Here is a 12,153-nt window from a genome sequence, read left to right on the forward strand (position 1 = left end):
GAATGTTAGTATGTACTTACAAAAATAAATGACTCAAAGCCATCTATTTTGTGCAAGAACATATTAACAAATCAATCTTGTAATATTTTAGTGGTCTACATAATATTTTGTAAACTACATACTAATTGGCCCAGCTGTCAATTTTTGTATACCGTTTCACCTGATAAAGTCAATAACGACTGACTGCTGATTTACAATCATAAATGTATGCGAAATCTTTGAGTAATACTGTCGTCTCATTTAACAAACTGTATTGTTGACTACTGACTTAGTGGTCAACAATATATTTTGTCCAATGAGAAGGCGCAGTAGTGGCACTAAGTAAGTTTGATCTCTCACCTCACATTTTCAATATGAACAAAATTAATGAAAGGAGAACACAAGTGCACCATTAAATGAAGTTTTATTTACAATGCAATGTCTTTATAAGTATGCACAAACTCTGTTGTGTTATTTTTTTTATAAAAAAAAATCAAAATTACAAATGCAAATGCTTTACAAATGCAAATGGTTTACATATATCAGCCATCAGATAATTGAAATAACCCCTCGTTATAATCTCCACAAAAAGAAACAATTCTTGATTAATTAAATGTTCTGCACTTTACAGCTTAATGACAGTGTGACGCAATGTTACAAAATATTCTGCAAAGATTAACAACATCAAAACATGCTTCACATCTTGTTTACATGGTTAAAATTGCAAGCGAAGACAAATCAGTCTACAATGTACAAATTTTATAAAAAATAAATGGCGATGAAAAATGCATGATTTGGATTCATCAAGTTTCATTTTTTACCATTTAAAATGCACTTGTTGATAAAAATTAAGTTTACTTATCGTTAACATGGAAAAAGGGAATATGAAGACAAATTGAAAGACATGTACAAATTTTACAGAGAGAAAAAGTGATGAAAAATGCATGAGTTAAGCATTTTAAATGCTGATATTGTTTAAAAATAATTCCACTTCTCGTTTACATGGAAGAAACTGTGAATGAAGACGAATCTTTCAACATGAATAAAATGGCAAAAAAATGCATGACCCACAGTGAAGCTTTATTTTAAATCAAATATGGTTAAAAAAACCCACATGTTATATGCAAACAAATTTATCAAAGCGATGAAGTGTCACTTCTATAAACCTCTCACTCAAACATATTCAAGTATCAACTTTCTTGTTTAAACTGTCAGACGCAAATACATTCTGAATTAAAGCTGCACTCTCAAATATTGACCTCTTTGAATTTATTTTTCCAGAATCAGCTCATTTTGGCATCAATTAGGTTATATAAGATAAATCACAAAAGAACGGATGTCAATTAAAAGAGAAAACTGCCGTTTTTTTTTATTTTTTTTAAGCATTTGTAACACTTAACGTAAATATGAAAATCTGCGATCTGATCTTTTTGTCACAAGTCTTGTAGCATAGGTTTCTAGACATATGTGCAAAACTTTGCTCATCCACGCCAAAAAATAAATCAGTTGTCAAAACAGTCAATCTGTGAAAGTGCAGCTTTAAAGGGACACTAGCAATTTGTATAAAACTTTTTAAATTACATTTTTATCTTCTTTTTAAAAAATGCTATTAAAACGAGTGCAAATCATGTTATTTTGGGTTATTACCGGTATCTCTTTTGAAATACTCTTACAGGTCAGTAATTATTTGTTATATAAACTGTAAAAAAATCAGGGATGACGAGTGCCATACTTATTACTATAGCAACAAAAAATGAAATAATAAGATTTTATCTTACATCATGACAATGTCAATTCTTTCTTTTTTTTTAATCTATCCATGCCTCTTTATACATTCTAGAACCATAAGCTTCTTTCACAATCTATCAAGATCCATGAATGAACACAAGCGGAGCAGGACCTCAGTGTCCTGGCATCCCCTCGGCTATTGGTTGGCTTGCTCGCACGCATCTATCCAGTCACTGTACACATCTATAGCTTCTGATAAATCTTAAGGTTAAGTTAAGGTGTGATAACTTGATTGAGCTCATTGCATACCATGTTCATCATATGCTTACATAATAACAAAGGTCTAATTTTGGAATAGCATTTGTTCTTTGATTATAGAAAAAACAAGCACTATAAAGGAAAAAAGCTTATAGGTCTGTGGGAAAACTAACCGGCAAAACGATGTGTAGGTCTACCGAAAGCTATGCCACTGGCAGTTGTCATTTTCATTATTAACCCTAGCTTATTTTTCTGGCTAGCAAGAGTTGAACAGACACAAAGCACTGTGAATTTTAAAATATTATTTATATAGATAGTTAATTTAAAGTTGTCAAAATATGTCAATTTTTTTACATGCATTTCTACATCTTTAATAATAGGGAAAGCAAAAAGTTTGTAGGGCCTTCTGAATTTTTTTTTGAATTTTTTTATTATATTTCTTTTAGAAGATATAAAAACTTTAACATTGTAATTGTTACAACACTTATAATATTGAACTATTGAAATTATACACAAGCACTTCAGTTTATAATTCCAATCGGCAATGTAAATCTTTTGTCCCATGCCAAATTTTAGTAATTAGTGTGTTATAAAGTAATAGCATTGCAATTTATCCGCACTCTGTTTATTGAATGATCAAACTCCGCCTATTGCTACCATTCTGATATCAGAATTATTGTATAAAAGAAAACAAAGGGAGCACTCTCAATTATGGTACAAGCATTCTTCATGATCTTTTCATGGTGACTTCATATCTAGTCCTAATTTTGGTCAAATTGTTTCAGAGTTTAAAGATAAAAAGCTATTTTCATACCAGCCGGGATCCCATCCCTATTTTAGGGAACAGTCCCAACAGGCAGTATTACATTACACGACAACACAAATACTGCAATTTTATGAATAAGAACACCAAGTTTTGTTACACATACATGTTTATCAATTAAAGATGTTCCGATGATCGATTATAATCGAAAATCGATTGGTTGGGCCTGAAATCGGCGACAATCGATAGTATTTAGTAATAATCGATTATCGAAAAAAAATCAAAAAAAAAAATCAAAAAAAATATTATTTTTTTTAAAGTAAGTGTTCAGATGTTATCTTTAACAAAATGGCTGATGAAAGCCACAATGAGCAAGAAAATAAACTATTTTTTATACAACAACACTTAATAACTTCAATCATAGACATAAGGTATATGCATATAATAATTAAGAGTTTAATACTGTACATGAATAAAACTACAACTCAGGTACTATCTAGTATTTTAACAAGAGGGCCATGATGGCCCTGTATCGCTCACCTGTAGCTTTGCTAAATAAAGTGAACATTCTGACCTATTATCATAAAGATCCAATGAAAAGTATGGCCCCTAGAGGCCAGTCAATTAGTAGAAAAACCTTGTGAACACAATAGAGGTCACAATTTTAGGCTTAACTCAATTCAACTTGGTCAGAATGATCATCTCTAGAAAAATATAGGTCAAGTTCGATATTGGGTCATTCGCGGTCAATAACTGACCAAGTTTCATTAAGATAAGGCTAAAATTGTGACCTCTATTTTGTTCACAAGGTTTTTCTAATAATTGACCTAGTGACCTAGTTATTGACTGCGTATGACCCAATATCGAACTTGACCCAGATTTTATAGAGATGATCATTCTAACCAAGTTGCATTAAGATTAGCCTAAAATTGTGACCTCTATTGTGTTCACAAGGTTTTTGTACTAATTGACCTAGTGACCTAGTTATTGACCGCAGATGACCCAATATCGAACTTGACCTAGATTTTATAGAGATGATCATTCTGACCAAGTTGCATTGAGATTAGGCTAAAATTGTGACCTCTATTGTGTTCACAAGGTTTTTGTACTAATTGACCTAGTGACCTAGTTATTGACCGTGAATGACCCAATATCAAACTTGACCTACATTTTATAGCGATGATCATTCTGACCAAGTTGCATTGAGATTAGGCTAAAATTGTGACCTCTATTGTGTTCACAAGGTTTTTCTACTAATTGACCTAGTGACCTAGTTATTGACCGCGGATGACCCAATATCGAACTTGACCTAAATTTTATAGAGATGATCATTCTGACCAAGTTGCATTGAGATTAGGCTAAAATTGTGACCTCTAATGTGTTCACAAGGTATTTCTACTAATTGACCTACTGACCTAGTTTTTGACCCCAGATGACCCAATATCGAACTTGACCTAGATTTCATAGAGATGATCAGTCTGACCAAGTTTCATAAAGATTAGGTCAAAATTGTGACCTCTGTTGTGTTCACAAGGTTTTTCTAATAATTGACCTAGTGACCTAGTTATTGACTGCGGATGACCCAATATCGAACTTGACCTAGATTTTATAGAGATGATTATTCTGACCAACTTGCATTGAGATTAGGCTAAAATTGTGACCTCTATTGTGTTCACAAGGTTTTTGTACTCATTGACCTAGTGACCTAGTTGTTGACCGCGGATGACCCAATATCGAACTTGACCTACATTTTATAGAGATGATCATTCTGACCAAGTTGCATTGAGATTAGGCTAAAATTGTGACCTCTATTGTGTTCACAAGGTTTTTCTACTAATTGACCTAGTGACCTAGTTTTTGACCTGGGTTGACCCAATATGGAACTTGACCTAGCTTATGTTAAGATGATCATTCTGACCAAGTTTCATTAAGATAAGGCTAAAATTGTGACCTCTATTTTGTTCACAAGGTTTTTCTAATAATTGACCTAGTGACCTAGTTATTGACTGCGTATGACCCAATATCGAACTTGACCCAGATTTTATAGAGATGATCATTCTGACCAAGTTGCATTAAGATTAGCCTAAAATTGTGACCTCTATTGTGTTCACAAGGTTTTTGTACTAATTGACCTAGTGACCTAGTTATTGACCGCGGATGACCCAATATCGAACTTGACCTAGATTTTATAGAGATGATCATTCTGACCAAGTTGCATTGAGATTAGGCTAAAATTGTGACCTCTATTGTGTTCACAAGGTTTTTGTACTAATTGACCTAGTGACCTAGTTATTGACCGTGAATGACCCAATATCAAACTTGACCTACATTTTACAGCGATGATCATTCTGACCAATTTGCATTGAGATTAGGCTAAAATTGTGACCTCTATTGTGTTCACAAGGTTTTTCTACTAATTGACCTAGTGACCTAGTTATTGACCGCGGATGACCCAATATCGAACTTGACCTAGATTTTATAGAGATGATCATTCTGACCAAGTTGCATTGAGATTAGGCTAAAATTGTGACCTCTAATGTGTTCACAAGGTATTTCTACTAATTGACCTAGTGACCTAGTTTTTGACCCCAGATGACCCAATATCGAACTTGACCTAGATTTCATAGAGATGATCAGTCTGACCAAGTTTCATAAAGATTAGGTCAAAATTGTGACCTCTGTTGTGTTCACAAGGTTTTTCTAATTATTGACCTAGTGACCTAGTTATAGACTGCGGATGACCCAATATCGAACTTGACCTAGATTTTATAGAGATGATCATTCTGACCAAGTTGCATTGAGATTAGGCTAAAATTGTGACCTCTATTGTGTTCACAAGGTTTTTCTACTAATTGACCTAGTGACCTAATTATTGACCGCGGATGACCCAATATCGAACTTGACCTGGATTTTATAGAGATGACCATTCTGACCAAGTTGCATTGAGATTAGGCTAAAATTGTGACCTCTATTGTGTTCACAAGGTTTTTCTACTAATTGACCTAGTGACCTAGTTTTTGACCCCAGATGACCCAATATCGAACTTGACCTAGATTTTATAGAGATGATCAGTCTGACCAAGTTTCATAAAGATTAGGTCAAAATTGTGACCTCTATTGTGTTCACAAGCAATTGTGAACGGACGGACGGACGACGGACGAAGAGTGATCACAAAAGCTCACCTTGTCACTACGTGACAGGTGAGCTAAAAACCGATTGTACTATCGATAATCGGTTACTTGAGTGGAACCGATCATCGATAGTAAAATTGCAACCGATTCCCAACACTATTTAAGTATTATCAATTTGATACCTTCCGACAAAGTTGAGAGTTGAGACTATTCCAGAAAGAAGCAGACTGACATGACATCATTGCTATTAATATAACAATGGAGAAAGGATACAGTTAATGGTTGTCTGGTAGTCTTCCATGCACACACCACACGATATTGTTCCAGTGTTCCGCTGGCGATCTCTGAAACCATACGATTTATGAATTGAAGATACATGTATAACTATTACATGAGTGGCCATTCAATACAGTATTTATTAAACATTTGCTCCAAAATTTACAATAAAGATCTGCATAATTTATTATATATCGTACGTTTACATAATCAGCCTATACAGTTATTTATTTAATTCCAAAGTAATATCTTATGTAAGGAAAACTCATACTACACTAAGAATAAACCTGCTACATGTAGCCATCCCTAAACAAGGTTTTTGATTAAAACTGGACTAATGAGTTTGTCCTTTGTTTTCTTTATGATTTGGGGCTTAAGTTTGGCCATAAAAAAGTACAATAGATATAGACATGTGAACTCTATCGAAGTTAATATCAACCGCTGTTGAGAGCCCCCTACCACTGTCCCGAGGAAATCTACCGCTTCTAAATAAATAAATAAAAAGAATGGCCATGAAATTGCATTTTACGTCCAGGAAGATCATATTGTCGTAACATAACTGCAGTCATGCTGACTCTGAAGGTGGGCAGAGATTAACACAATACTTGGTTTATACTAATTTATTTTAGCTCGATTGAGACGAAAGCTGATAGCTTATAAGATCACTCGAGTCCGTTTCCTGGGCAGAAACCAGTACTGTGTCCTTTTTGAGAGGCCATGAGAAAGTACCCCTAGTGGGGATCGAACCCACAACCTCTTGGGTGAGAGGCAGACACTATACCACTCTCACCCTTGAACACAATACTTCAACATTAACTTCATCATTAAGCATTAAACATACAGTTTGACTTCACATGAGCGTTCATGGTTACAGAAGGGACAGTTGAAGTTAACATCTAGCTTCTCGATATTCTTCCTCTTTGGTGGTGGCTTCTTCTTAGCCTTGCGACGACCCATTGTTTACTGGAAAGGAATTTCAGAAAGGTATTATCATTATTCAAATATACATCAAAAGTTGTACAGAGTTGTGCAAGCGGATACCAATGTTTGCTGTTCTTGTTTTTCAGTGAATAGGGGGAATACCATGAAAACTGGACAAACATATTGTGTGAATTTAAATCAAGTAATATTGTTTATTTTTTTTTGTTTCTAAAACTCAAAACAGACCACCTAAAAATCTTCCGTCGACGGGCATGACCGGCAAATTTTGATCAGGTCAAACAATTACTGAACAGAAATCAGTCCAAAAGTCAACTGTCGGCCTTTCACCCTGATAACCAGATTTAAGCATTATAGCCTGGTAACCGCATCAGGGTTCAAATTTAACTTTTTTGCCACTTGCTTTTTTTCCTATAAACTTTCTTGCTAAATTGTCAAATCTACTTGCTTTTTAAAAAAATCTTTAAATCACATGGCTTTCAATATTATTTGGATTTAAACTAGTTAAAATTAAAACTCATGTGATGGATTTGTGTTTATTAATGTACAACAAGGTAAGAGACCGTTATTCCTCACTTTAATCTGGGACCAATAACAAATCATAATGCCAGTTTTAAAATCACTTCAATGACAGTAAATCTCAGTTTTATATTGTATACCGCATGGTCAATAATCGTCCTTTTAAATAAATGACAAAGCAATAAAAAGGTATAGAATAGAACATTACTGTTCTTTACACTGACAGCGATTTGATTTTGTCCAACTGTTCTACTTTCACTTTCATTACGATTGGCAGGAAATAAACAGGCACCTGTTTCCCGCGATTTTAAGACGATGTGTGAAAAATGTATATTTTTCTGTTTTGAATTAACAACTTTAAGATGCATCTTTTAATTTTAGCCAATAAAAAAACATATTTGAACAAAATGAAAAAGATATCAATTTTGATTATTTAGCATTTTTGTTTTCGAAGCCATCACAGCAAAAACTCCCGAAGGTATCTGTAAATTTGCATAATGGGCGGAGCTATTCACATCATTGAGTTTGACTGCTGCTAATGGACACAGTCACTGGGCAGAGCAATTATCGCTCTATGATCATCGTAAAGTTCGGCGAATCTGTCTCTGACTTGAAAATAGCGAAGTCGCCACCAACTCAAAAATCTACACATGATTTGTCAACATACATTCTTAGTATTCTGGGAGTATGACATCAAAAGTGCAAACAGGTTTTACAAAAACAAGGGACAGGTGCGGGATCAATTTATTAATGCGCATAATTCAAAAGTGCATATCACTGAGACTATTGTTGGAGGTTTTTGTTAACTTATCGATCTTTATTTAAATAACTTAGTTTTGAACTTGAAAAAAGTGATTTGCTAAAAATATCGAGTAAGCAAGAAATTCTACTTACAATTTCTGAATTTGACTTGCATTTATCGAGTTAGCGACTACCCTATGTGAAACCCTGCGCGTTGTATCATTAATGTGTTAGAAAAACAAAACATGTGTTTTCATTGGTTGCTTTGGTAGCTTTTGGTACAAGTGCCCATAGAAGAACCCATCAAAGCTGCCATGTCAGGCAATAAAAGCGAATTATCAATGACTGAAAGATCCCAGAAGAAAGAAATACTTAAATATTTAATACTTAATAAAAAATGTTTTTTTCATGATTTTTGTTCCATCTGTTACGGACTGACAGATTTTTGAGTCTTGTCAGACGTAGTATCTTAAACTTTTTTAACTAGTCTGTTCAAACCTAAGCAAAGAAATTATTCCAAGAAGAATGGATGAGTCGTGTCTGTATTGGTTCCAAGAATGATTATATATAACCACACTTATCATAAGTTATACTAGGTCACATGGCGAGTTTACAAATAAATATCCATTTAATGATAGAAAATAAGTTGATTTATGTAATTTACTGTGATAAAATGTTAACAATACGAACATTTTTGAAATATTACCGAAATTGCTCAATGTTTTGAAAAATCACACGCACACGATCGCTTTGATTAGAATCAATAACTTTGAATAAACCGGTTTCAAGATCGAATTAGTCGCAGTCAACCATTTCTCGATACTCAGTCCAATAGCCCACGCGAGTTCATTGCAAGAATTGAGGCCGTGTTTTTTTGTTCTGAATCCCTAATGCATGGCATTATTTAAATATCATAGTCACTATCACTATTTTCACTGCATTCTAATAACGAAAGGGGGATGTAGGAGACTTCGTACCAATACAATATCGTACCATTAATGGACGCCGCGTACTACATCTCGCCCATTGTCAACTAAAGAAGCCTTTTCACTTTTAAAACTGAGCTGAATCCTACTTTAGTTTTTTTTCTTCAAATTTTATTGCAATAAAACAAGACATGAATATTTGAGAGTGAAGGAAACCGACATTGGGACACTGTCTGTGCAATCAATATTTCATGACTTAGTCAAACAAAAGCATACATGTGTATATACTTCTCCTTGTAAGATACGTTAACTTTTTAACAACGGATATAAATTGTACAAGGAAGATGCCCATGTTAGAACACATCATTCATATCAGGTTATATTTGGTATAGAATCAGTCCGTGGTTTTTGTAAGCAATAGTATTTTTTCAAAGTTAATAACATTAATTAACAGTTAACATCGCAACCCTGAACCTCACTTCTATTTACATTGTGAACATTGACTAGCATTGCATGCATCATTTGCAACATATACATGTAAGCCTTTAAATAGAATTTAGTAGCAGTTGGTAACGTACCTTACAAGAATATGGTATTATGCAAAATATTTTTTTAAAAAGAAGAAAACCGGCGCCGCAACAGTGGATAAACATGTTAAAAGTTCAAGAAGTGAAACTGAATAACAAAAAAAAGTTTCATGAACAAGTTAACGTATCTTACACTGCGTCTCATCATTAACTTCAACGGCCTCACTTTAGTGTTAAAGAGTTCCTAGTTTCAGAAGGGCTTTGAATACACTGTATAATTCAGATGAGGAGATAAGTATTGTATTCCTTATCTATACTACCATGAAGCAATACATGTTCTGAGTAAAAAAAAAAAATGAATACATCTAACAATATTAAAACAATCTTAAAATCTGGCATTCTCTCAGTAACTTTTGCTAAAATATATGAAGAGAATGCCACAACTTAAGTGTATTCATGCAAGTCTAAAACTAATATCGAACATTGTAGTGATTATTAGTTTTTCGGGAATTTGTAGTCTCCATCTTACAGCTTGAACTGTCTCTTTGTTTTTTTTCCACAAGGAAGAGGTTCCTCTATTATGTGAAGAACTTGTTCCAGATCAACCCATAATTCATGATCTGGCTTAGACGGCCATTTAAACAGCGCATGTGCTCCTTTACCCTTACTTGCTCCCATGAAAGATACCTTAGCATCGCCTTCATATTCACCTATTTCTAGTACCTTTGCAGGATATATCATCTCATCGTATTATACCAATACAAAGCTGTTCACCTTTGGCAATTCATTCACAGACATCTTTTCTTTCAGCCTGTTTCATTTTCTTATTCTGCCTATCTTCATTGATTTGGAAATAAGCATTTTCTTGAACTTTCCTTTTACCCCCATGCTCTACAGATTCATCTTTTACAACAGTACTTGTGTTAATGTCCCATTTATCACACGGCCCTAGACATTCTTTACAGTAACATGACACTGTTCCAGTATAGAGTTTTCCCTCCCTTGCAAGTATTGCATGCAATTTCATTGTTCCGCGAATAGCTTTCAGTGCTCTGCCATTCGGTTCAACTTGTGTTGTTTCATATGCATCTGCAGTGTAAAATACATACTCTATACTCTTCTTTTGACTTGAAGCCCATTTGTAAAAAATGCCAGTGCATCCAGAATTATAACTTTGCCTTGCTTGGAAGCTTCTCCAGCCTGTCGTTTGGCAGTCCCACCAAACAATCACATGGACCTTTCCCATGCCCTGATTAAAAAAAATCCACCTGGCATTCACCCCAAACAAATCTGAGTGTCGCAAAACAACACCAAACATTTACCTATTCCTGTATTGTGATGACGGACTGTCAGTCCAGTAATGAATCATAGTCATATATGGAAACAGAGACTTCAACTCTGGAACCAATTCTTCAAAATCGTATAGACTGCCACGTACAGAGTTGTGATTAGTTACATCGGACACATAGATAAAATTCTTGTGTTCAAGATCTTGCCCAGTCTTGTGATACACAACTACTGGATGCAATGTTACTGCAGTGCTATATTCCAGTAAGTACTTTGAATTTCATCAGCATTACTGCATGTGAAGTTTTCAGCGAAGTCCATATGGACAACAACTTCATTATCCGGAAGGTTATTTTTTGGGTCTTTGATGGCACTATATTGTTCTTTCACTCTCTCTACCTGCTTCAGGAAATCGTCATACTGTGTGTCTATAAATTCTTGAAATTCAATTTTACTCAGTGTAACATTATGATCTTCATTTTCTTTTTGCCTTCAACATCAACTCGTTTCCACTCCTTAAATTTAATTTGATTGATAGCTTTCAGACCATCTTACAACAGATCTGACATGTCATTAATTGACATACAATTGCAAGCTGTTTCGGGATTTGAAGATACATGTACACCAATTTCCAATTGTGGGGGGCACTTTAACTTCATAGCAATATTCTGGAGCTTACTGCAAAGACACGTATTTCTTGTGGTTAACTTTGTCAGGGGAAGGTTAGTTGGTCTTAGTCGACAAAAGACAGGCTTGGATATCTTCAGTTGTGGATTTTCTGATTGAACTTTTTATACAAATTTTACATGTAATCAGTATAACCTTTACTCGATATTCCTGTTTCTCGACTCAATGTTTTAATACATTTGTACTTATTCATGATTTTGCCACTAACTACATTCATAGGGACCCTTTTTGATTTCCGTGTCTTGTTGTGTTTGTTTGTCTCTTTTGTTTAGCTCTATTAGCTGCCCTCTCACAGATTGAACGTTTTGACAACTTTTTTTGTCTTGGAAAGAGCCATTTTTTGTGAAAATCCATGGAAACCAGTTATTTAAGACTGCTGACCAAAAAATTAG

General features: G+C 34.4%; 1 protein-coding gene across 2 annotated transcripts; it reads right to left on the bottom strand.

The window, feature by feature from the left end:
• Positions 1-386: 386 nt before the first annotated feature.
• Positions 387-9,089, bottom strand: LOC128214861 (transcription elongation factor 1 homolog). Of its 2 annotated transcripts, none has more exons than XM_052921548.1 (4): positions 9,041-9,089; positions 6,977-7,098; positions 6,133-6,203; positions 387-1,968 (listed from the first exon to the last, which is right to left on the bottom strand). In XM_052921548.1, the coding sequence occupies exons 2-4, from the start codon at positions 7,090-7,092 to the stop codon at positions 1,904-1,906; spliced, it is 252 nt and encodes an 83-aa protein (XP_052777508.1). In that variant the 5' UTR covers positions 7,093-7,098; positions 9,041-9,089; the 3' UTR covers positions 387-1,903. The 2 variants fall into 2 exon arrangements, with proteins under 2 accessions (XP_052777508.1, XP_052777509.1); XM_052921549.1 differs by having other exon boundaries at positions 9,025-9,085.
• Between the last annotated feature and the right edge of the window lie 3,064 nt (positions 9,090-12,153).

Source organism: Mya arenaria, chromosome 13, assembly GCF_026914265.1.
Source record: "Mya arenaria isolate MELC-2E11 chromosome 13, ASM2691426v1".
Classification (NCBI taxonomy): Eukaryota; Metazoa; Mollusca; class Bivalvia; order Myida; family Myidae; genus Mya; species Mya arenaria.